Source organism: Callithrix jacchus, chromosome 2, assembly GCF_049354715.1.
Source record: "Callithrix jacchus isolate 240 chromosome 2, calJac240_pri, whole genome shotgun sequence".
NCBI classification, from domain to species: domain Eukaryota; kingdom Metazoa; phylum Chordata; class Mammalia; order Primates; family Cebidae; genus Callithrix; species Callithrix jacchus.
This window is the reverse complement of record NC_133503.1, coordinates 38,667,650-38,694,376: the sequence shown is the minus strand read 5'-3', so window position 1 is coordinate 38,694,376 and position 26,727 is coordinate 38,667,650. Positions and strand designations below refer to the sequence as shown.

General features: G+C 40.8%; 1 protein-coding gene across 1 annotated transcript in view; it reads left to right on the top strand.

Annotated features, from left to right (window-relative positions):
• The first annotated feature begins 16,147 nt into the window (after window positions 1-16,147).
• Window positions 16,148-26,727, top strand: part of PFDN1 (prefoldin subunit 1) — a 58,736-nt gene continuing 48,156 nt past the window's right edge. The window contains exons 1-2 of the mRNA XM_002744233.7: window positions 16,148-16,208; window positions 19,480-19,646. Of these exons, the coding sequence (XP_002744279.1) occupies window positions 16,176-16,208; window positions 19,480-19,646 (200 nt within the window). The 5' untranslated portion in view covers window positions 16,148-16,175. The remainder of the gene's footprint in view (window positions 16,209-19,479; window positions 19,647-26,727) is intronic.

Genomic DNA, 26,727 nt, shown 5'->3' with positions numbered 1-26,727 from the left:
ATGGGGGAAACACACAGGCAAGACATGGTTGTTTCAGCACAGTATGAGAAGCTTTCACCAAAGACAACAAGTCATGAACTGATGCTGGGGGAGTCCAGAAACATCTATACAGTTTACTGTGTGCTCAGTCCTGAGTGGGAGCATGGGAGATGTACAAGAGCTTGACCTAATCTCTGTTCTTTTTTATTTTTATTTATTATTATTTTTCTCTTTTTTCCCTTGTACACAATTTCAGAGAAAATTATTATTATTATTTTTTGAGATGGAGTCTCTCACTCTGTCGCCAGACTAGAGTGCAGTGGCACCATCTTGGCTCACTGCAACTTCTGCCTCCTGGATTCAAGTGATTCTCCAGCCTCAGCCTCCCAAGTAGCTGGGATTATAGGCGTGCACCACCATGCCCAGCTAATTTTTGTATTTTTAGTAGAGACGGGGTTTCACCATGTTGGCCAGAATGGTCTCGATCTCTTGACCTCGTGATCTGCCTGCCTCGGCCTCCTAAAGTGCTGGGATTACAGGTGTGAGCCACCTGGCCCAGCCTCAGTCGCTCTTCTTTTGACACCCTTTCCTTCATTCCACCAACATCTATAAATTGCTGATTGTGTGCCAAGTATTAGGGATAAAGCAATAAATGAATAGACACAGTATCCACCTTCAGTCTAATAGAGGAGATAGCTACTTAATAAATAACCAAGCAGACTCTCGACAATACCTAGAAGATGGAGGGATGCAAGATGTGATAACAGCATTTGCCTCTGGGAAGGAGAACTGAGAATCAGACGGTCAGGAGCAGGAGCTAATTTTCTTTTCCTAATATGCTATTATTACTGTCTGTATTTTATATGTGAATATTATATGAATTACTTTTTTAAAAGAAAATAAAGTTTAATAATAATCACATAAATAAATGTACCATTAAAAACTGTGGGCTGGTCAAGGTGACTCACACCTGTAATCCCAGCACTTTGGGAGGCCGAGGTGGGCAGATCACAAAGTCAGGAGTTCGAGACCTGATTGACCAACATGGTGAAACCCCGTCTCTACTAAAAATACTAAAAATCAGCCGGGTGTGGTGGTGTAATCCCAGCTACTAGGGAGGCTGAAGCAGGAGAATCTCTTGAACCCAGGAGGCAGAGGTTGCAATGAGCCAAGATCACACCATTGCACTACAGCCTGGGCAACAAGAGCGAAACTCCATCTCAAACAACAACAACAACAAAAAACTGTGATAAATGCTATGGCGAAAAGTTTAAGGTACTCTGAGAGAGGATAACAGGAGGAATTGCTTCATTTCATTATTATTATTTTTTTGAGATGCAATTTCCCTCTGTTGCATCTCAAACAGTTCACTGGCTCGATCATGGCTCACGGCAGCCTCAACCTCCCAAGGCTCAGGCCATCCTCCTACCTCAGCCTCCGAGTAGCTGGGACTACAGGCAAATGCCACCATGCCCAGTTAATTTTTGTGGTTTTTATAAAGACAGGGTTTTGCCTTGTTACTCAAGCTGGTCTTGAACTCCTGGGGTCAAACAATCTACCTACCTTGGCCTCCCAAAGTGCTGGGAATACAAGCGTGAGCCACTGCACCCGGCCAGTAATTGCTTCAAGTTGAGGAGTCAGTTAAAGGCATCTTCATGAAAAGGTCACTGAAGCTGAGACCTACAGATTTAAGTCGTAGGTGAGCAGGCAGAGAACAGGGAAGAGTTCTAGAGGAGGACCCAGCGTATATGAATCCTGGAGGTGAGGCGATGCTTGATGTGTGCTAGGGAAACCATTGTGATGGAGCCACTCAGATGAAGGAAAAGATCTTTTTATAATCCCAATTCATTCTATGAATGAATCCAGCACCTACATCAGGCTGGAAGGATGATGAGGACAGGGAGAGTATCTACTTTGTTCACTGCTAGAGCAGTACTTAGCATCCTGTAATAAGTTCTTGTTGCATGCATAAATGAGCAAATTCAAACTATAAAAATGCCAAGTGGTGAATGTGCATTAATGCTGTACTGACTGAGGGTTGGTGATTCATAGAATCTGAGAGCCACTGGAGGGTAGAGTCAGGGAAACCGAGTATGGGCTAAACAAGTCACTGGAAGAGCTGATATGCCAGGGTATAAGCTGTGGTCACAATACAGTATAACAGATCCACGGCCTTCTGAATTCTACTGTTTTCTTTATGGCTTGTTGGGTTTCAGCACCCTCTCTTTACCAGGAATTCTAATTTTATCTTTATCATAATCACCTGAAGTGTTTACATCAGAATGGCTTTAAAGTGTCAAGTGCTGAAGTAATTTTTTATTCTCCCTTCTAGGGAAAATAATAATAATAATAAATTAATATTAATTTCATTAATATTTTCTTCTAGAGCTCTAGTTTGTAAACTTGATGAGCTTCTGAAAAGGGCAGATTCTCTGGGCCCCAACACAGATCCACTGAATCCATCTCTCCAGGAGGAGGGGCCCAGGTACCAGTGCTTTTAAAGCTCTTTTGGACCGGGCTTGGTGGCTCACGCCTGTAATCCTAGCACTTTGGGAGGCCAAGGTGGGCAGATCACCTGAGTTCAGGAGTTTGAGACCAGCCTGACCAACATGGAGAAACCCCATCTCTATAAAAAATACAAAAAATTATCTGGGTGTGATGGCGCATGCCTGTAATCCCAGCTTCTTTGGAGGCTGAGGCAGTAGAATTACTTGAACTTTGGACGGGGAGATTGCGGTGAGCCAAGATTGCACCACTGCACTCCAGCCTGGGCAACAAGAGTAAAATTCAGTCTCAAAAAAAAAAAAAAGCTCTTCTGGTAATTTTAATAATAAGCCAAGTTTGGCAGCATCACTTTGGATTAGTATTTCTTGGGGTTTTTTGGTTTTTGTTTTGGTGGGGACGTGGGGACAGGGTCTTTGTTACCCAGGCTGGAATGCAGTGGCATAATCATGGCTCACTGTGGCCTCAACCTCCTGGTCTTGGGTGATTCTCCCACCTCAATCTCCTGAACAGCTGGGACTACAGGTGCTGCACCATCATGCCTGGCTCATTTAAAAAAATTTTTTTTAAGGACAGGGTTTTGTGACGTTGCCCAGGCTGGTCTTGAACTCCTGGACCCAAGTGATCCTCCCACCTCAAGCTCTGTGCCCAGCCTAGAGTAGTGGTTCTTAAACTATTGAGAATTTGGGGCCCCTCTGAGATGCTGAGGAGATTATATTCATCTTGATCCAGAAAAACACCTGGCAGACACAACATTTAGCATACACTGCCAAGGACATCCTAGACATCCTAGGGTATATATGGAGTACCTAGAATTCCCAATGGATAGGCCAAGTCTGAAGGAACACCAAGTTTGTCTCGCCCCTGGGGAGCAGAGTCCTGGGTTTTTTCTACCTCATCTTCTGTTTATGCTCAGGGACTGAGGCCCTTTTCAAGACCACACATTCGAGTGCAATCAACAGTAAGTGGCTACAAAAAGGAATCTCATATTCCCAAGAAAAATGGAGCCTCTTGTGGCTGAGCGCGGTGGCTCACGCCTATAATCCCAGCATTTTGGGAGGCCGAGGCGGGTGGATCACAAGGTCAAGAGATTGAGACCATCCTGGTCAACGTGGTGAAACCCCGTCTCTACTAAAAATACAAAAATTAGCTGGGCATGGTGGTGTGCGCCTGTAGTCCCAGCTACTTGGGAGGCTGGGGCAGGAGAATTGCTTGAACCCAGGAGGCGGAGGTTACAGTGAGCCGAGATCACGCCATTGCACTCCAGCCTGGGTAACAAGAGTGAAACTCCATCTCAAAAAAGAAAAGAAAAATGGAGCCTCCTGACTCCAAATTTGTCTCCTGTTTGGGACCCAGTAGTTTTGACGAATCTACCCAGGAGAGACCATGGGTAGAATGGAAGGAACTCTGAGAATCTGAGACTCCTGAGGTCTAGTCTTTTTTTGGAGATGGAGTCTTGCTCTGTTGCCAGGCTGGAGTGCAGTGGTATGATCTTGGCTTACCACAACCTCCACCTTCTAGGTTCAAGCGATTCTCTGGCCTCAGCATCCCAAGTAGCTAGGACTGCAGGCGTGCACCACCAAGCCTGGCTAATTTTTTTGCATTTTTATTAGAGATGGAATTTCACCATGTTGACCAGGATGGTCTTGATCTCCTGACCTTGTGATCTGCCTACCTCAGCCTCCCAAAATGCTGTGATAACAGGCGTGAGCTACCACACCCGGCCTGAGTTTTAGTCTTAGCTTTAACACCAATTTGCTGTGACCATGGCAAAGCCCTTCTTCCTTTGTGAGCCTCATTTTCCTCTATAAAGTGAAGATAGCCTGGAAGAACCCAACAGCCCCTTCCAGTTCTTTGAGTCTAGAATTATTTTCTGAGATTTTTGTGCAGGACCCCATACTTCAGATAGCAGAACACAGTGGAGATATGTGGCAAATATATGAACAAACAGAGTTCCTTGGAGAATTTGTCCCCTGATTCTACATGGCCTTTTGCCCTCAGGTTCTGATGTTCCAGGATAAGTATTCCTGCTAGCAACCTCATATGCTTTCTATTAATCATTGTGGTTAGAAACACAAAGACTTGGCCAGGCTCAGTGGCTCATGCCTGTAATCCCAGCACTTTGGGAGGCCGAGGCAGGTGGATCACTTGAGGTCAGGAGTTTGAGACCAGCCTGGCCAAAATGGTGAAACTCTGTCTCTCCTAAAAATGTAAAAATTAGGTGGGTGTGGTGGCAGTGCCTGTAGGTAGTCCCAGCTACTCAGGAGGCTGAGGCAGGAGAATTGCTTGAACCCAGGGGGCAGAGATTGCAGTGAGCCAAGATTGTGCCACTGCACTCCAGCCTGGGTGATAGAGCAAGACTCTGTCTCAAAAAACAAACAAACACTCCCACAAAGACATATGAAGTCATGGAGGATGCTCACCCACAGCCAGCCAAGCTCCACCATCTTCTCAGATCCACACAGAAGCATTTGACCTTAGCAAAGGTGACAAAAAGAAGTGGTAACTTTCTAGCCTTGGCAACATGGTGCAATCCTATCTCTACAAAAAAAAAAAAAACACACAAAAATAAGCTGGGTACAGTGTCGCAAGCCTATAGTCCCAGCTACTGGGGGGAAGACTGAGAGGGGAGGATCACTTGGGACCCAGGAGGTCAAGGCTTCCGTGAGCTGTGTTTGCACCACTGCACTCCAGCCTGGATGACAAAGTGAGACCTGTCTCCAAAAAAAAAAAAGGTAACTTCAACCTCTTCTCAACAGTGACCACTACAATTTGTCTTGAATCAAAGAGAGAAAATCCTTAGTGTTTCTGATCTAGAAAAGGCAGAAACATTAAATCTTGGGGTTAACCCCTTTGTATAAGACACTCCATGTCCAGTGATCCCAGAACTCCATCGTAAAGCAAGGTTGCCTTCTTGAGGTCCCTGACCCCTGCTATATGGGCAAGAATAGGGTGGGTCACCACCATGAAGTTCATGCACTCATCGAAATGGAATTGACCTATTCATTAGGAGAGAAATTTTAAAAAGTTGAAATTTTAGCCACTAATGTATAAAATGAACATCTATTTTTTTTTTCTCTTTGTGACATCTAGTACCTCTTCGATAGTTATATTGTACTCTTGGAAAGAGGATACCTTTCGCTCACCATCAGTCTATGTCCTTTTAGGATGAAGAAGATACCCCCTAACATTCGTGAAATGGCCATATGACCTGCACCTGCTGAACCAGAGCATTCCAGGCCTCTGGACCTTGTGATTATTTTGGAGGTGGGCATGTGACCCAAGCTAGGCCAGGGAAATCCAATCCTAGGACTCTTTCTGAAAGCCTAAAGGAAAAAAGACATTGTCTCTTTTTACTGTGGAGGTTGAACTGGTCAAATGTAGGCCTGGAGTTGCTTGTGGCTACATGTGAGAATTAGCAACAAGGTAGGCAATCTGAGGCTTTCTATTTTAAGTAATTTTTTGGCTTACTAAGTGCTACTTTTACTCACATTCTTCTAATTTATAAAAAGAACAGCCGGGCATAGGGGCTTATGCCTGTAATCCTAGCACTTTGGGAGGCTGAGGCGGACGGATCACAAAGTCAGAAGATTGAGACCATCCTAGCTAACATGGTGAAATCCCATCTCTACTAAAAATACAAAAAAATTGCCAGGTGTGGTGGCATGCACCTGCTACTTGGGAGGCTAAGGCAGAAGAATTGCTTGAACCTGGAAGGTGGAGGTTGCAGTGAGCCAAGATTGCTCCACTGCACTCCAGCCTGGGCAACAGAGTGAGACTTCATCTCAAAAAAAAACCCTGAAAAGAATAATATTAACTTTTTTAGCTTCTCACAATTTTGAAAACCTTTATTTAAAAACATATGGAGCTGCCAAGTTGGATGCCCTGGGGAGAAGCCTTAATCACCTTGTCCTAGGTATGACACTAAAGATGGAAAAACATTCCTTTGCACCAGTGTTTTTGGTGCCTATTTATAAATGTATGTGAAGTTTGTCCAGATTTCAGCCCAACCCCATTGTATTCTTCTTCCTGTTCTAAAAGACCATGAACTTTTTCAGCTTGGTGAGCTGGAGTGACAGAGGCATGGATTCTTCCCTAGGCTTTTGGTTCCTTAATTTTATTCTGTTCCTATTCTTGGGAGAGTCTCTGCTCTTGTCTCTCACCTTTGATGGGCCCCATATCCTCACTGCCTCTGATGAGCAACAGGATAAATAATCCAGCCTTTATTATGCTCTGTTACCCAGCTTCATCTCTTAAAGCAGGTTTAAATCATTGGAATTGATTGAAAATATTCACTTTCTTTGGACTTTGCATAAACAGATTGAATCAGATGTGGCAAGGTGCCTGGGAAAAGCCACCATCAGTTCCTGCTAACGACTCACTTCCTCTCCCTGAGAGTTTCCTGTGACCGCTTCATTTGGTAGGCACAGTGAAAGCTCCTTTTCTGCCTAGTAAGGTCCCAGCGCTGAACTTATTCGGTCAGCAGGAAGGGATAGCTGAGAGTTTCTTGGCAAGTGTGTCACCTGCAAAGGTTCCTCTGCCACTGGCCCTCATCTGCCATTCTACCCTCCTCTTAAACATGCTCCCTTGCTCCAGTGGTGCCAGACAACTTGTGTTTTCCTGAAGGCACCAGGCTTTCACATGCTGTGGTGTCTTGGCTTCATCTAGGAATATACTTTCTCCCTTCTTTGCCATGTACACCAGCCAATTTTTCTTGTAAGATTTCTGGGTTGGAGGCCCCTCCCCTGTGCTTGTCCAGCTCCTGGTATTGCCTTCCTTGTGGCAGAATCGTCACTTTATTTTGTAACTTTCTTTTCATTTATCTGTGACTCCCCTACCTGTGCCACTATACTGTGAATATACTGTGAATTGCTCTGTTATTTAGCTGTAGGTCCAAAATGCTTGATACATAATAACAGATAATGTTGATTAGGTGCAACTCTATGCTTGGAGCTGTGCATTCATTATCACATTTATTCCTCATAAGAACCTATGAAATGGGTACTGTTATTATCTCCTTTTTTTTTTTTTTTTTTGAGACGGAGTTTCGCTCTTGTTACCCAGGCTGGAGTGTGATGGCGCGATCTTGGCTCACCGCAACCTCCGCCTCCTGGGTTCAAGCAATTCTTCTGCCTCAGCCTCCTGAGTAGCTGGGATTACAGGCATGCGCCACCATGCCCAGCTAATTTTTTGTATTTTTAGTAGAGACGGGGTTTCACCATGGTGACCAGGATGGTCTTGATCTCTTGATCTCGTGATCCACCCGCCTCGGCCTCCCAAAGTGCTGAGATTACAGGCATGAGTCACCGCGCCGGGCCCTATTATCTCCATTTTATAGCTGAAGCTCTGAGATGTTAAGCAGTTTTCCTTGGATGTCACAGCTAGTAAATGGTAGAGATGGGATTTGCAACTCCAAAGTCCATACTCTTAACCACTCTGCTAAACTTCCTCTCAAACTGAGTGAACTCTTAAGGTCTAGCCATGTCACAAAGTTGCGAAGATGAAATGATATGATGAATAGGAAATAGCTTTGTCAGCTGAAAACTTACATCAAAAACGACTACTTTTACCTGAATATCTGTCCTCTATTCCCCTTTCATGACAATAGAATTATCCTGGTCTTTCTCACAACCAGAAGTGGCCATGATTCTGTTCGGGTCAATGAGGTGTGAATAGAACCACGCCTACAACTTCTGGGACATGCCTTTAAAGGGAAAGTGTGAGCCTCCCCCATTCTTTTCTGTCTTTTCGGCTAGACTATGAACATGGTAGTGATGAGTCATCTTGGATCTTATGGATAAGATAGAAGGAGCCTGGGAACTTTGGCACTGTGAGACTCACATACTTGACCTAGACTGCTTATGCCTAGATGATTGTGGTAGAGAGAAACAAGCTTCAATCTTATTTTAGCCACTGCTATTTTGGATCTCTGCTATAGCAGCCGAACCTACATTCTAACTTCTATAGTCTATTCACAAATGGAAGGATTATTCTTATTATTCCTACGGAGCAGCCTTGAAACTGCTTAGGGGCTATATTTTACAAATTAATTTTCCTTTTTCAGTAAAAGACATTAACATTCAACTAGTTTGCTCAGGTCAAAAACCTGGGAGTCTTCTTGAAAAAACAACTTTATTGAGGCATACTTGACATACAATAAACTGAATATATTAAAGTGTGCAGCTGATAATTTCCCACCCAGGAAACCATCTCCATCATCAAGATAATAAACGTATTCATCATCATAAAAGTTACCTCATGCTCCTTTGTAATCCCTTCCTTCTTTCTGCTTCCCAGTCCCTGATCCCATTGCTTGCTCCTATCAGCCAACCACTAATATATTCTTTTCTCTTCTTTTCTGTTTTTTTGTTTGTTTGTTTGTTTGTTTGTTTTGAGACAGGATTTCGCTCTGTAGCTCAGGCTGGAGTACAGTGGCATGATCACAGCTCATGGCAGCCTCAACCTCCCAGGCTCAAGTGATCCTCCCACCTTAGCCTCTGGAGTAGCTGGCCCCACAGGTGTGCACAACCACACTCAGCTAATTTTTGTATTTCCAGTGATCTTTTACCTATTTGGATTTGTTTGCATTTTCTATAACCTGTAGTATGTTACTGTAGTATGTTACTCTGTTTTGTCTGGCCTATTTTGCTCGGCATACTTTTTTGGAAATTGGGAGTCATCTTTGATGCCTTTCTTTCTCTCATTTCTCCTCTTACCACATGTCCATCCCTTCATCAAGTTCAGTAGTCTCGACCTGAATCCATCTACGTCTTCCTGTCTCCACTGCTATCATCCTCATCCAGACCACCGATGCCTCACTGTTGGACTACTGCAGTAGTGTCCTAACTGGTCCTCCTGCTTCCACTCTTGTCTCCAATTCATTCTCACCTAGAAAACCCACAATGTTCCCCTTAAAATGGGATCATATCAATCTCCTGCTTGAAATCGCTCAGGTGGCTTCCAGTCACACTCAGAATAACATTCCAATGCTAAAAGTAGCTTATAAGGCCTTTCGTGGTTTGGTCCCTGGTTTACCTGCCTAATATAATCTTCTACCATTCTTTCCACTCATTCATCCTGGCTTCTTCATGTTTGTTCTTGAGATACATGACATCTGTGACCATCTTAAGCTCTTCATCCTTTGTCTGGAATGTTCTTTCCCCAGCTCTTTGCATGTTTGGTTTATTTTCATTCATTTTTTAGGTCTCATCTCAAATGTTATGTCCTCCCAGAGAACCTCTTACACCTAAATGGTCTCCATCCAGTCAGTCTCTAACCATGTTGCTGTTTTCTTCCTTAATAATACTTACTAATATCTGCACTTATTTTGTATGTTTATTGCTCACCTTACACTCAATGGAATGGATGCTCCATGAGGTCAGGGAGTTTGTCTCTCATTATTGCTGTATCTCAAGGGCCTAGAACAATGCCTAACAGATATTTTATAAATCTTTGTTGACTGAATACAAAAATGTATTGAGCATTACTAAGTAGATCTGAGGAATAATAGGAGGTCACTATTTTAGATTCCACAACTGTGGACTGGTTGAGCTTCAGGAGTACATCCTTGTAATAGTGAAGACTTGAGTGTGAAGTTTTTTTTATTCTATCACAACAATAAAGCAAGCACATCATGATTATTTTGGGGGAAAGTATCCAAGGACTACAAACCCTTTGGTGGTTTCAAACCAATCTCTTCCTGTCATTTTATTTTTATTTAATGTCTTAAAAAATTTTTTGGAGGCCAGACACAGTGGCTTATGCCTGTAATCCCAGCACTTTGGGAGGCTGAGGCGGGTGGATCACCTGAGGTCAGGAGTTCAAGAGCGGCCCGGCTAACATGGTGAAACCTTGTCTCTAAAAAAAAAAAAAAAAAATTGGAGACAGAGTCTTGGTTTGTTTTCCAGGTTAGTGTAGTGGTGCCATCATAGCTCAACTCCTGGACTTGAACTCCTGGGCTCAAGTGATTCTCCCACCTCAGCTTTTTGAGAAGCTAGGTGCATACCACCATGCCTGGCTAATTTTTTATTTTTATTTTTGCAGAGATGCAGTCTCACTACTTAGTGAGCTATGATTAATCCATCACTGCACTCCAACCTGGACAATAGAGCAAGACTCTGTGTCTTAAAAAAAAAAAAAGACTAATGGATGATTTAAACAGTAAACTAGACATAGTTGAAAAGAAAATTAGTAAATTAGTGGAGAGAGTTGTAGAAACTTAGGGTTTAGCGGCTGGGCATGGTGGCTTACACCTGTAATCCCAGCACTTTGGGAGGACAAGGTGGGTGGATCACAGGGACAGGAGTTCAAGACCATTCCGGCCAACATGGTGAAACCCCATCTCTACTAAAATACAAAAAATTAGCCAGGGGTGGTGATGCATGCCTGTAGTCCCAGCTACTCCGGAGGCTGAGGCAGGAGAATCGCTTGAACCCGGGAGACGGAGGTTGTGGTGAGCCGAGATCGCACCACTGCATTCCAGCCTGGTGACAGAGTTTTAGGTATACTTTTTTTTTTTTTTGAGAAGGAGTCTCACTCTGTCACCAGGCTGGAATGCAGTGGTGCGATCCCGGCTCACCACAACCTCCGCCTCCCGGGTTCAAGCGATTCTCCTGCCTCAGCCTCCGGAGTAGCTGGGACTACAGGTGTGTGCCACCACGCCCGGCTAATTTTTGTAGTAGAGATGGGGTTTCACCTTGTTGGCTGGGATGGTCTCAATCTCTCAACCTTGTGATCTGCCTGCCTCAGCCTCCCAAAGTGCTAGGATTACAGGCATTAGCCACTGTGCCCAGCCAGTATACATTTTTAATCTATAAACACACACACACAAGCACAAGCACACACATTAAAGTAGAAGGGCAAAACCCAAAGACAAAATGAATCTTAAAATACATGAGAGAAGAGACAAATTTCTAACAAAGACATGAAAAGCAGCTTGACAGAGGAGTTTTTATCAGTATATAAAAGCAGAAGACTATGGAAAAAAATGCCTTCAATGATAATTGTCAACCGATAGTTTTATATATAGCTAATTTGTCATTCAAAAATAAGGGTGAACCTTTTAGATATGCATTTATTTATTTTAATTTTTTTGAGACAGTGCCTTGTTCTGTCATCCAGGCTGCTGTGCTGCGGCAGATCTTAGCTCACTGCAACCTTGAACTCCTGGGCTCAAGCTATTCTCTGCCTCAGCCTCCAAAGTAGCTGGGACTGCAGAGGTGTGCTACTAAACCCGGACCATTTAAAAAATTTTTGTAGTAATAGGGTCTCACTATGTCATCCAGGCTGGTCTTGAATTCCTGGCCTTAAGCAATCCTCTGTCTTGGTCTCCCAAACAGCTGGGATTCCAGGCATGAGCCATTACACCTGGCCTGATGTGCACTGATAGATACACACAGAATATTATGTAGGGCTGCTGCAACAAAGTACCATAAACTGGGTGGCTTAAAACTACAATTTATTGCCTCAGTTCTGGAGGCTAAAAGTCCAAAATCAAGGTGTTGGCAAAGCCATGTTTTATCCAAAATCTGTAGGAGAAGAATCCTTTGCCTTTTCTAGTTTCTGATAGCCCCAGATGTGACATGGCTTTCTCCTTATGTCTCTTCTCGTAGTCTTCCCTGTCTGTGTCTGTATGTGTCTAAAGTTCTTTTTTTTATAAAGACATCAGCCATACTGCATTAGGGCCCACTCTAATAACCTTTAACTTGATTAACTCTGTAAAAACTCCATTTTCTTTCCTTCCTTCCTTCCTTCCTTCCTTCCTTCCTTCCTTCCTTCCTTCCTTCCTTCCTTCCTTCCTTCCTTCCTTCCTTCCTTCCTTCCTTCTTATTATTTGAGACAAGGTTTTGCTCTGTCACCCAGGCTGGAGCGCAGTGGCAGATCATAGCTCACTGCAGCCTTAACTTCCTAGGCTCATGAGATGCATCTAACGCAGCTTCCCAAGTAAGTGGGACTGTAAATAACTACCACCATGCTAGGCTAATTTTTAAATTTTTTTATAGAGATGAGGTCTCGTCCTATTCTCCAGGCTGGTCTCAAACTCACTGGCTCAAATGATTCTCCCACCTCAGCCTCCCAAAGTGCTAGAATTATAGGTGCGAGCCACCACACCTGGCCCAAAACTCTATTTTCAAATAGGGTCACATTCTGAGGTACTGGGAGTTAGGACTTCAACGTATCTTTTGCGGGGGGCACAATTCAACCTATAACACAAAGACGAAGAGAATTTACTTATCAGAGACTCTTACTAAAATAACCTACTGAAGGATTTTCCTCATCAAGAAGGAAATTAGGTCAGGTGCAGTGGCTCACACCTGTAATCCTGGCACTTTGGGAGGCTGAGGCGGGTGGATCACCTGAGGTCAAGAATTCCAGACCAGCCTGGCCAATGTGGCAAAACCCCATCTTTACTATAAAACACAAAAATTAGCCAGGTGTGGTGATGCAGATCTGTAACCCCAGCTACTCGGGAGGCTGAGGCAGAAGAATTGCTGAGACCCAGGAGGCAGAGGCTGCAGTGAGCCGAGATCGTGCCACTGCACTCCGGGGCAACAGAGTGAGACTCCCACTCAAAAAAAAAAAGAAAAAAAAGGGAAATTAAACTCATGAGGAAGGAGTAGTATGCAAAGAGAAACAACGACCAAACAATGCAGAGAAGATTCTTGCCTAAGATCACACTACCCTTAAATAGAATAGTCAGTATCTGTACCCAGGTCATCTGACAGTTTAGGCCGTGCTCTTAACTTTTATAGTCCATACATCTCTATGAGGACTGTTTCAAAAGTCTCATGAGGTAACATAGAGAATAGTATTTCAGACTGTCTTTGAATTTCAATATTCAGTCACTATGTTTTTTTTTTTTGAGACAAGTCCTCACTCTCTTTCAGGCTGGAATGCAATGGCGCAATTGATCTCCACTCACTGCAGCCTTGGCCTCCAGGACTCACAAAATCCTCCTGCCTCAGCCTCCTGAGAAGCTGAGTACAGGGGCATGCCACCATGCCTGGCTAATCGGTCAGTATTTATTGATCATGTATAATGAGAATCTAAGAAGATTTCAGAGAATCAAAAGATCAGGTGCTTTTTTCTCTTTCTCAAATTACAGAGGAATGAGTTTTTTGTTTTTTGTTTTTTTCCTGAGGAATTTATTCACATCAGTATTCATTTTGTGTTTTTTTTTCCTCTGCGAGGCACTGTGATAGGTGTTCTAGGTATAAGCGGTGGAAGAACCATAACTCCATAGTTATTGATTTCAAGGAGCTTACAGTCTAATGAAAATGTTTTCTAAAAAAAAGGTAGAAAGTGTTATGTGCCTTGAGAGAGACACAGATGTTGTGAGGCAAGTTCAGAGGAAAGATTATCTTTGCTCTGTGTGATGGGGGATGTGGTGCCCATTTGCTGGACTTTGAAAGACAAACAGGACAACAATTAACTACATCAATGATTTATTGAGTGTCTACTGTGTGCCTGGAGCTATGTTTGGAGCTTTTTATTCTGATCTCATTTATTCCTCACAATAACCCTGTTAGGTTAATATTGTCATTCTCAAATTAAACATGAGAAGATTGAAGGTCATCAAAAATGAGGGGTGGATGCTGGGTATGGTGGCTCCCACCTGTAATCCCAGCACTTTGGGAGGCCAAGGCAGGTGGATCACTTGAGGCCGGGAGTTGGAGACCACCTGGGCAACATGGTGAAACCCATCTCTACTAAAACTACAAAAATTAGCCAGGCGTAATGGCAGGTGCCTATAAATCCCAGCTACTTGGGAGGCTGAGGCAGGAGAATCACTTGAACTGGGGAGGCCGAGATTGCAGCAAGCAGAGATAGTGCCACTGCACTCCATCCTGGGCGACAGAGGGAGACTGTATGCCAAAAATAAATTGTCTGGGCGCTGTGGCTCAAGCCTGCTATCACAGCACTTTGGGCGGCCAAGGCTAGCGGATTGTTTGAGCTCAGGAGTTTGAGACCAGCTTGGGCAACAGGGTGAAAACCTATCTCTACAAAAAATACAAAAATCAGCTGGGTGTGGGTGGTGCACACCTGCAGTCCCAGCTACTTGTGAGGCTGAGGTGAGAGGATCACTTGAGCATGGGAGGTAGAGGCTGCAGTGAGCTGTGATCGCACCATTAGATTCTAGCCTGGGTGGCAGAGTGAGATCCTATCTCAAAAAAAAAAAAAAAAAAAAAAAAAGAAAAAGAAAGAAGAAAGAAAGAAGGGAGGGAGAAAAGAAAAGAAAACATATACCTACAGAAAAACCAAAAAAACAAAAAATCCAAGTGACTTGCTCAAAGTCACATAATTAGGAACCAGACATAGATTAAAGGTAGAGCAACTCTTGAATTTAGATCTGGCTGGTTCCAAATTCTCTGTGCTTCTATCTCCCTAACAGCTTTCCTTCTTTCTTCTCTCTCTCTCTCTTTCTTTCTTTCTTTCTTTCTTTCTTTCTTTCTTTCTTTCTTTCTTTCCTTTCTCTTTCTTTCTTTCTTCCTTCCCTCTCTCCCTCCCTCCCTTCCTTCCTTCCTTCCCTTTTTTTTTAATTAAATAAAATAAATTTCCAACTGGGTGTGGTGGCTCACGCCTGTAATTCTAGCACTTTGGGAGGCCGAGGTGGGAGGATTACGAGGTCAGGAATTTGAGACCAGCCTGACCAACATGATGAAACCTGGCCTCTACTAAAATTACAAGAATTAGCTGGGCGTGGTGGAGCGCACCTGTAATCCCAGCTTCTCGGGAGGCTGAAGTAGGAGAGTTACTTGAACCGGGCAGGCGGAGGTTGCAGTGAGCCATCATCGCACCACTGCACTTCAGCCTGGGCGACAGATTGAGATTCCATCTAAAAATAAAATAAAATAAATAAATGAAAATAAATGTCCTAAATATTCATGTAGCACTTTCTCTTAGCATAACAGTTTTTAGAGCAGGTAAACATATTTTTTTTTCTCCATTTCCAAAAGTCAATTATTATCTATCCTTCTGGTTCAAATGCCAGGTCCTTTTATGACAGACATTCTCAAAAACGTGATGCACAGAGGAGTTACACCATTAGGTCACTGGATGAGTTTGCAGAAGTGCAAATTTCTAGACCCCATTCTCAAAGATTCTAAGCACGTTTGAGATGAGACCCAAAGAAGCTGTTTGTTTTTTTAAAAAAACAAAAACAAAAACAAACCCAAACGTATTCAGCCTCTCTTGAGAATCACCGTGTCTAGAAGGTCTTCGGGAGGCTTTTGGAAGAAATAAGTTCGTCTTGGGAAGAACACTGTAGATAAGCTTTCCACTAGTCTTTCCCAAACTGTTATGCCTGAGGTTCAGGACTTACTCATTCCTGACAGCACAGTGAATAGCTGAAGGACGGATCGGCTGGCTGATGAGGGTTTTACATCTACAAACATTTCAATTTAGCAGCACACACTAAGCTAGCTGGCAAATTGCTTAAAGCCACCTAAGAAATCTGCGCGTTGGGCTATGTCTGGAAGATGTGGAGGAGAAAGTCAGTCCTGACCGGTCAGATAGGGAAGACACTGAATCCGAAACCCAAATATCTCAGGGGTCAATTCACAGAGAATGGGAAGAAGCTGGGTTAGTTCAACTCATGCGCAGGCGCAGAAGACGGACGCTCAAACTAAGGCGCGCCCTTCCCCCACTCTCTTTCGGGCCAACTCCCACTGCGCAGGCGCCTAGAGTGCACCAAGATGGCCGCCCCCGTGGATCTTGAGTTGAAGAAGGTAAAAGAGGGTCTTGGGCAAGCGGAAACCTTCTCTTAGGAGGTTGAGGGGACTGTAGGTAGGAATTTCGAGTGAGGCCCAAGCCTTGCAGAAGGAAGGAGGGTTCAGTGGATTAGGGAATGGTTTCCCAGAGTCCTAAGCCCCAATGGGTCTCCTTAAACTGGGGTGGGGGCGAGCGGCTCTTGCTGGGTAGAAGCCGGTTGGTTTGGGTGGGATAAGTCTGTGAGCCTATTTCGGGCCTGCCCAGTCTTTCTGAGCTCCAGAGACATGTCGTTGAGTTTGGAGCCTTCAGGGACTCACTTTCATAGTAGCAACTATAGAGAGCATTTCAAATGGGGGTCCCTTCGGACCCCTTGCCTGAGCTGTGGCATCCATAACTGCCTTATTTGCTTTGAAAAACTCCAAGTCCAACCTTTGTTTTTAGGCCATGTATTCGGTTCTATACTTTGAAAGCTTGCAGTCTGAACAGTTTGAAAAATCAGGGATTCTAGCAGCAATGCTCATTTCAGGATTTTGACCCCCTCCTCCTTCTTTTGAAGGACTTGTCAAAAAAAAAAGTAAAGTGTTCCAAATAAAACTGGTATCAGAAGGAATTAGGTTTCCCGCTTTCCTCAAACAGTTGCTTATAAATGTGTTTTTGCTTAGATTTTTGCTAAGAATGATCAGTATTCTAACACTGCTGATGACCCCAAACCAGTATGCTGTGTACAGTGGGGTGGATTGGAAAGGACCCTAGGATTTATCTATTTTAAATCTACTTTTCTAGAAAAGTATGTCAGAGGTTGGGACTAGAATCCGGTATTTTGTCTTACCTCCTACTTTTTTGACCATTATTTTGGGTTCTTCAGATGAGCAACATCTTAGTTAAGACTGCCTCTGATCAACCTGTGCAAAAGAAATAGGACAGCCGAAATAACTGTTGCTCCTAACAGATGAAGCTTTTACTACTGTTCTGAGGATATTATGTGTTTGTGTCTTGCTTTTTGTTATTCCTGCCTTCAGTCTTGTAAATCTAGCCCTTAGGTGTTCCCTAATCTTTAGCATTTACTAGCTTCTTTAGCAATCTGTACAGAGCAATCAGACAATACCGGAATTTTACATTCAAAACAAAATTGTGCATTCTAAAAATTTACCTTTTTTTCTATTAAAAATACAGATTTAAATCAGGGTTTAGTGAATGGACTTGCCTCCTGGTACTTTTGAATTTGTTGCTGCATTTGAAACATGTGGACAGTGAATGCAAACTAAGGAAATGATTACAGTCCTAAACTGAATAATTTTGACAACCAATTAAAAACTTGTTTAAATATTTTATCTTCTTTTTTTTTTTTTTTGAAACAGAGTTTTGCTCTTGTTGCCCAGGCTGGAGTGCAATGGTATGATCTCAGGTCACTGCAACCTCCACCTTCTGGGTTCAAGAGGTGCTTCTGCCTCAGCCTCCCGAGTTGCTGGGATTACAGGCATGCACCATCACACCTAGCTAATTTTATATTTTTAGTAGAGATGGGATTTTTCCATGATGGTCAGGCTGGTCTTGAACTCCCGACCTCAGGTGATCTGCCCACCTTGGCCTCCTAGAGTGCTGAGATTACAGATGTGAGCCACTGTGCCCAGCCTAAAGGTTTTATCTTCTAATGTTGTTACAGGGTCCTTTTCTTGGGTGGAGACAAATAGGAAATTTCAGGCCCCTTCTGTCCCCCAAAATAAATCTTTCTAAACCTTACTAGTAGGTGAAAACAGGGTCAGAATAAAAATTATGTAGTAGCTTTTGCTGTGCATTGCAGTCACAACTGTTATTATTAAGGTACAAATTTGACAGCATGTGAAAGTCATTCCGGGCACTTCAACAAGAATATCCAAGAACTGTTTATCTCCAGTACATAAGGGTCAGAGTTGGCCTGATATGTGTGGATGAAGATCATGATGCAATTCTTTTGTCAGTGCTTTGCATTTTTTCTCACTCTCTTTTTGATCTTCCTCTTAAAAATATTTATATTTTGAATATTACTATAGACAGTAGAATGGAAAGGTTCCTGAACTAAGAGGTTAGAAGGAATGGATTTAAATACCTGCCTTTTCCCCAAAAGTGGCTTGTGCAAGCCACTTTTATCTCTTAGCTCATTTAGTTATGTAATTTTTTTTTTTTATTATTCAAGGAGTCTTGCTCGTCACCCGGGCTAGAGGGCAGTGGCACGATCTCAGCTCACTGCAACCTCCGCCTCCTGGGTTCAGGTGATTCTCCTGCCTCAGCCTCCCGTATAGCTGCGACTGCAGGTGCCCGTCACCGTGCCCGTCACCATGCCCAGCTAATATTTGTATTTTTAGTAGAGACGGGGTTTCACCATACTGGCCAGACAGGTCTTAAACTCCTGACATTGTGATCTGCCCACCTCAGCCTCCCAAAGTGTTGGGATTACAGGCGTGAGCCACCACACCCAGCCTAATTACTTAATTTGTAAATTGTGGATGATGAAACTGCCAACGCTAACTCACGGGATTATTGAGAAGCATAAATGAGATTTATCATTATATTTCCTCATTAATATTCTTATATTCATATTCCCATGTAATATTTCAAACTAATGTGAGAAAGTGCTTTGAACCTAATTGTGCAATACAAATGTGAGTTGTTACTTTTATGGTTCTTGTTTTAAATTTCTGGATTTCATCCTTGACTGTTGCATTTATTTCTTTTATTAATCCTTGAGTACTTGACCTTTGTTTTTTTTTGAGATGGAATCTTGCTCTGTTACCCCGGCTGGAGTGCAGTGGCGCAGTCTCGGCTCACTGCAGTCTCTGCCTCCTGGGTTCAAACGATTTCCTCTGCCTCAGCCTCCCGAGTAGCTGGGACTATAGGTGCGCACCATCATGCCCAGCTAATTTTTTGTATTTTAGTAGAGACGGGTTTTCACCATGTTGGCCAGGATGGTCTTGATCTTCTGAACTTGTGATCTGCCTGCCTCAGCCTCCTAAAGTGCTGGATTACAGGTGTGAGTTACTACACCTGACCAAGTACTTGCCACTTAATATGGTTATTGTTTAACGTGCATTGTTTTGCATCACGCTGATGTATCTTCTGATGATTGTAAATTGAGTATCTAGTATAGTGTCTTGATTATTTACAATTATGTTGACTTTTATTGATGTTTGCTTTGGTAAATTCCACAGCTTTGTCTCTGGCTAGCATGTTTTGTTCTAATATATTTGGATTTGACATAAATGTTTTCTGTAAAATGTTTTACCTATTAAGACATGGACTTGTTTTTATTAGGCCTTCACAGAGCTTCAAGCCAAAGTTATCGACACTCAACAGAAGGTGAAGCTGGCAGACATACAGATTGAACAGCTAAACAGAACGAAAAAGCATGCACATCTTACAGATACAGAGATCATGACTTTGGTAGATGAGACTAACATGTATGAAGGTGTAGGAAGAATGTAAGTAAAGTATGTCCTTAATAGAGTTATTTTGGGAGTGCTTTTCTCTGAATTAAATAGAATTTGTTCATCCTAAAACTTGAGTTAGGCCGGGCACAGTGGCTGAAGCCTGTAATCACAGCATTTGGGGAGACTGAGGGGGGTGGATCATTTGAGGGCAGCCTGGCCAATATGGTGAAACCCTGTGACTACCACAGATACAAAGAATAGCTGAGCATGTTGGCACTTGCCTGTACTTCCAGCTACTTGGGAGGCTGAGGCAGGAGAGTTGCTTGAACCTGGGAGGTGGAGGTTGCAGTGAGCTGAGATCGTGCCACTGCCCTCCAGCCTGGGCAACAGAGGTAGCTGTGTACAAAACGAAACAAAGCAAAGCAAAACCTGGATTAAAGTATCGTAGAAATAACTTTATAGATTATTTAATTAAGTGCCTTCTTTTTTTCAGATGAGGAGCTGAACCTCAGTAGATTAGTGAAAGTGTTTAATGTTAGACTTTGAAGTATATTTCTTAAGTGCTTACCTCCCTCTTCTGTCTATGATTAGGTACTTAAGTGTGTAAGTTCAGTAATAAAAATATGATTCATTGTGGAAAATGGTTATAGTAATTTGATATTGTAGGTGAAGATTTATTTAAGTAGGTTTAGTTTTAACCTCCTCTTCCCTACTCAATTTATTAGGAGTGATACAAATCATAAATCTTTCAGATGTCTGATCACGGTTGTAAAAGAAAAATAAATATTCAGTTGTCATTTAAATACATTCATTCTGGCTGGGTGTGTTGGCTCGTGCCTGCAATCCCAGCACTTTGGGAGGCTGAGGTGGGTGGATTCCCTGAGATTAGGAGTTAGAAACCAGCCTGGCCAACGTGGTAAAACCCCACCTCTACAAAAATACAAAAATTAGCCAGGCATGGTGGCGCACACCTGTAATCCCAATTGCTTGGAAGACTGAGGCAGGAGAACCACTTGAATCGGGGAGGTGGAGGTTGCAGTGAGCCAAGATTGTACCATTGCACTCTAGCCTGGGCAACAAGAGTGAAACTCCGTCTCAAAAAACAAACAAAAAATACACTCATTCTGTGTGTCATGTGTTCTAATAGGAGGACAACTCACATTTGAGAAATCTAATAAATCATTTTACTTTTTGCTTGTTCTAATTATTATACAATTAACTATGTACATTTCACTTTTTTTTCTTTTAAAAACATTACCCTTGTGAGAGAGACTAGGTCTGCTTCATATTCTTTAAGCAGAAAAAAAGGAATGGAAAAGCCCTTAAGTACAGGTCACATTCCATTACAGTGAGCTAAAAGGAGAAGACTGATTTTTTTTTTTAAGTTGGGGGGAGGTACAAGAGGAGGGTTTTTCTGGAATTTGGTCTTTGAGAATTTACTTAGTAAGTGGACCATTACTTCAGGTTTGGAGATCTTTTAGTTAGAATGGAATTTGACCTCAGTCTTGGGATGACTTGTTTTGTGATTGATTTGAAGGAAGAATAACATGTGTAAAATTTAATAATGGCTTTGAAATGACATCATGAGAAGTAGACCCTGCTCATTCACTGACTAATCCATATCTTTATGGTTCGGAATTAGATTATGTTAAATTGTTCATCTGATTTGCTTTCTCAGAATGAATAATATAGCACAAGGAAATTTTATCTCCAAGCTCATATATTTCATTTTAGTTTGTTTTGAGAGGATAAGGATCCCAATTTGAAAGTTTGTTACTGGGACACAAAAGAATTGGGATGAGAACAAAGTAGAACCCTGGAATATGTGTCTGTGTAGTATGAAATACATTGTTGGCATTCACTACAGGATAATTTTATCCTTAATGTGAATATCCTTAGGTCTTAAAACAGTAATGCTAGCTTTTCTAGTATGCCTGTTAACATGTTGTACTTGGATTTCACATCACTGCACTAGCCTTTGTTTGCAATAGCTAAAGAATTCCTTTTTCAAAATAGAAAAACTCTTTCACACTCTGGCCTTTTGAACTACAGTGAATTTTTAATTTTAATTAGAGGAGTTTCATTTATTAAATGTTCTGCAGAATGGATAGGAGAGTTGCTTTTTTGTACATATTGTCCAAAGTGCTACAGATAGGCTGTTTTCCATACAAAGAATTCTAGAGTTTAAAGGCTAGGATATGAATTAGTTAATGGTGGAATGGTATTATTTCCGGAAGGTTTATTTCCTATAAATTATGTTTCTTAAAAGAATTATGCAGTTTTAAATGTTTGGATAAAGTTGAGCTTCTACATGATTTCAGACTTCTGTTTTAAATTTGATTTTTGTACTTTCTGCATCTCACCGGGAGTATGAGTTTGACCCTGTGTTGTAGGGGCAAGTAAGGTGAATGGCGTTTGTTGTTTGGCTGGAGTATTAGTGCTCTGAGAGGAAGAAAAGACTTGCTGAGTATTAGTCTGGTCATGAGGATGTTCTCTTTCTTGATGCTAAACGTGAAATATCTATTTCTGAATTTATAGTCAAGTAATTTTGAGTATCATTGTGATTCAGGTCTTTAATTCTAGTCTTTACCTTAATTTGTTTTTTCTTTTCCTTTTGAGTGTTATATGGAAATTCTGATTAGAATATTACTTTTTCCCACATTTTTATTTTAAAACCACAGATAATAAAATCCCAAACTTTTTCTTTTAGAACCTGCAGTAGATTTTCCCGTGGCTGAAATTCAGGTCTCATTGTTTCTTGCCTAGGCTTTTGTGATAGCATCTTAACTGTTCTTTCTTCCTGCCTTCATTCTGTCTGTCCAAATCCATTCTTCACACATCTGGCAAAATTAATCACATCAATATTGTTCATAAAATCCTTTGTTCATCCTCTGTTGTCCACAGAATAAAATGTAAACTTGCTGGCCTTGCATTCATGGTTATTCATAATCTGTTCTTAATTACCCTTTGCCTCAGGTCTCACCACTTTCTTTTTCTAGGGTTGGCATAGCATGTGTATTTCAGCTCATGGACCTACCTCCTTCTACTAGTTTTGTGTTATGTATTGAGAAAAAATTTGAGGTGTCATATGGGTTTTAAACATGCTTTAGTTGATTAGTGATGTCTGTTTCACAGTGAGGGTAGAAGAGTAGTAGCACATGTACCAGAAATTGTTATCCTACCCTTGCCACATAGGTTTCCTCACACATGCTATGTTTTTGTGCTTTTTTGCTTTTGCTCAAGTCTTTGGCTGAATAACATTGCCCTTGGCTGGTAATATTCCCCTTTTCCTTGTGAAATTCTCATCCTTCAAGACATAGCTCAGATCTTACTTTGCCTTTGAAGATTTTTCCACCCCGTGGGGCAGACTCATTCACTCTTTCCTTGGCGATAGCAGGGCTTTTGTTCCTACAGCTAGTAAAGCACATTGAGTGTGTAGGTGTGTTTAAATGGGTCAGTCTTCCCAACCAGACTGTCAGCTCTGTGAGACCATATTTATATATATATGTATTATCTTTGTTTCTGCATTCCCAATGTAATGGTATAATGTCTGGCACAAAATAGCTGTTAAATGTGTATTGATTTGAATTGAACCTGATTCTTTTTTCTTGCCTAAAATAATGTTTTTTCTTCTGGTTTCTTAGAAAAAAAGTATTTTAGAAAGTGTCAGAGACTTAAGAGTGAGTGTATTATTTTGTTTTAATATATGATTCATATAAGATGAAATTATAAAAGTAATATATATTTTGACTAATTTCAAAAAAATTATATCTGACCAAAATCCTGTCCTTTGATCTGACAGTATTAATACTTTATTAAATATATTGAGAAGATTGACTAATTCTAAATACCAGCTAGTTGAAGAGATGTTCAGAACTGAAAATATAGAAAACCCAAGCATTTAGGATTATGCTTGAGGGTAGGTAGTATGATAAAGGCTTAGAGAATAAGGGCCATTTTATGTGTAATATTGTCAATATAATTTTATCCATTTTGCCTTACTAATCTTCATACAGAATGGAAGTCAGATTTTTTTTTTAGGATGTGTATTTAGTTAAACAAATCATTGCAGGCCCAGATACCTTTCACTTCATAAGTATGGACACATTTTGTAGTGTTAAATACCTCTTATACATGGCTATTTTTGGTTTAAAACAAGGAAAGTCAAGCTACAGGATAAGAGATGATGAATTTCTATATACTGTAAGCTCTGAGTATTTGTTGCTCAAAGCCATATTCCATCCAGTCTTTTGGCATGTTGCCAGCACATTTTAGTTCTCTTACTTCATATTCTTTAGAGAGGCTGTTATGTAGCCTGATACTACTACCACCAATTTCTAGTTTTGCTACTTAAGCTGTTTGTGAGCTGACCTCACCATACTGCTTTGAGAACTATGATGAAAGTTACAACTGGGGACTGATCTGTCTGAATATTTGGAAGTGTTTGTCTTTGCATCTTTCTAGCATGCAAGGAGGGACTAGGCAAATCTCAAATGTTATGTGAATATTTCTTATATTTTTTTTTCCATGGGTAAAAATGTTTATAATTGCTTGCTTGGGGGTTTTCTTCCTTTTCTACTTTGCAAGGTAGAGGATAAGAGTATTTTTAAAATAAGAATTTACATTTGAAAGTGCACTTGAATGCCGTTTAACCATGCTAGTGTTTGAAAGGACCATTATTGGAATAAATGTCAAACTTATTTTTATGAACAATAAGTATGATCCTAACCCTGATTTGATGTCAGATCTATTATTTGAACACCCTTTTTACTTGAGCATTACATAAATAACATTTTTTTCCAAAAGAGACAAATTAACTTTTTATTTTTTTACTATAGGAGGAACTTGAGTAGATTAGCCTTTCAAAAGTACAATTAGTGCTTTTTAAAACTTGAACCTAACTAAAAATAACTTTGTACCATATTTAAACTAATTTAGAGGTATGCCACCATTCTGTGGATATTTTTTACATTTAAGGAACTAAGAATGAACAACGGTATAAATCTGCCAACTAGATAAGTGTCTAGCAATGCAAAAATTGCTGTTTGGGAGCGGTGTTACTATTTCTACTTGTTGAACTAATTTAATGGTTGATCTCTAATGGTTGAAAGATCCAGAAGTGTAAAACGTAAGATAAATGTAGCATAAGAAGAAAGTGAAACAGTAAGTGTATTCCTGATAAGTAACAAATTAAAAAAGAAATCTAAATAGTTAAGCAGTTTTTCAACTGATAAGATTGTAGAAATCTGAACTCTTCATGACAGCTTGGCCGGACTGCCCCCTTGTTCAAAGTGTTATGTTGGTTTTGTTGTGATTGTATTTGTTAGTTTGGATATTGACCTATAATTTGAATCGTGGCATTTAGTAAATGCAGAGTGAAATATTTGCAGCTTCCCTTAGTTATGTTAAATTTTAATAGCAAGAGGTATGCTCATGCTGTTTCAAGTTTTGCAACCCTTTTATGATTTGATGTAGCTGTAGAGTTGATCTTCCACTCAATTTGAGGTAATTTTAAAACTGAAGAAATGGTAATACTATATTTTATTGCTAAGAGGTTAGGAAATGAAATTTAAACAATCTTAGTGTAGTAAATATTGATATTGTTGGTAAATACTGTTGATATTATAGTAAAAATAGTTTATATTGTTGCTCTCAGCAAAATCAAGTTTGAATATTTTATTTAGTTCATACTATGGGGGAAAAATAATGTGTGAGATTACTTTTGGTGTGAGAGTCATGTTGCAAATGCTAATTTATAAATTCCTTTTATGCCCTTTTTAAAGGTATTAATCTGTATTTTAGAGAAAGCGAAGCAAAGATAGTTGTCAAAAGTAAGATGAGGTTATTTTTCAGATTAAAAAAATTTTTTTTAGGTTTTACTTGAAAGGAAGAGAAGTTCTTGGTGTTCAGCTGCCTTTACTAATAGAACATGACCCACCCTTCTTGTGTTTTTATACAGAGCCATTTAAAGTCATGGCCTTCATTGCCCAGAGTTCTAAGTGAAAACAACAACAACTTTTCCTGTTGTGCAGGGAAAAATGACTTCAGTTCTGTTGACTTTGAATATGTATATAACCCCAGATGGGCACACTCTCCTCTTACACAGAGTTAGTACTCTGGGGAGAGGACATTTTTAAGTAATATTCTTAATTTCCTTGAGTTGTCAGTGATTTAAAAACTTGATGTTCATTATAATTCTCCTCTACTGCTTTCTAGAATGACATCACTGTTTTTGTGCCAGAGTGAGTTAAACATTTGCGTAAGAATTACATAGTCCTGTTTCTTCTGCAAACGAGTACTTTTTAATAATTATTTCCCTGCTTCTCCTCCCATATGCCCCAGAATCTAAAGATTCTCACCAAAACACAGGAAATTAATTTTGAAAATGTTATGCTAATTAGACGTCTTGTTAAAAAAGGGAAAAGAAGTCTGTTATCTTGGAGGGAACAAACATACTAAAATAAACTTGTTATGGGGTTACTTATTTTAGGCTTTGGACTTGTTTTAAAAACATAAATGTAATTGATTCATTTAGCTACTTAGTGGACTTTGCTTACTTCTGCATTTCCTGACATCAAAAGACCTGGCCTTTTTTTTTTTTTTTTTTTTTTTAACTGACAAAGGATTAAACAAAATCAACCTTTGTTGTATGAAAGTAGCAGTCGTTTGCAGGATACCATGGTGTGTTCCAGTTGATGTTAAGCAACTGAGTGAAAGGTGAAAAGTACCATTTGCTTGCTGTTCATATGTAAAAAAAATTAAGGTAGCAGCAATCTGAATTGTTACTTTGTCACTGAGGAATTGTGTGCTGTAACTAACTTAACTAGCTGAATATCTCCAAAAACAGTCAATTTTAAGCCATACCAAAATTTTTCTGATTGTAGCTGCCACTTACCTCATAGTGTAAAGTTAGGAATAACTTACTATCTAATCTGAGAGAGAGGACTGAAATGTTCATGTCAAGGAACATAATCTGCTTAATGAAATATCCAAGAAGACGCTCAGAAAAATATTGACTTAGAAGGTGAGTCAGTTCATATATATATGAACACATACTTAGTAATGCCTTTTGTCATTCTTTTCTTTCTTATTAATATCAGGAATTACTGTTAACTACAAATATCCTTTACTC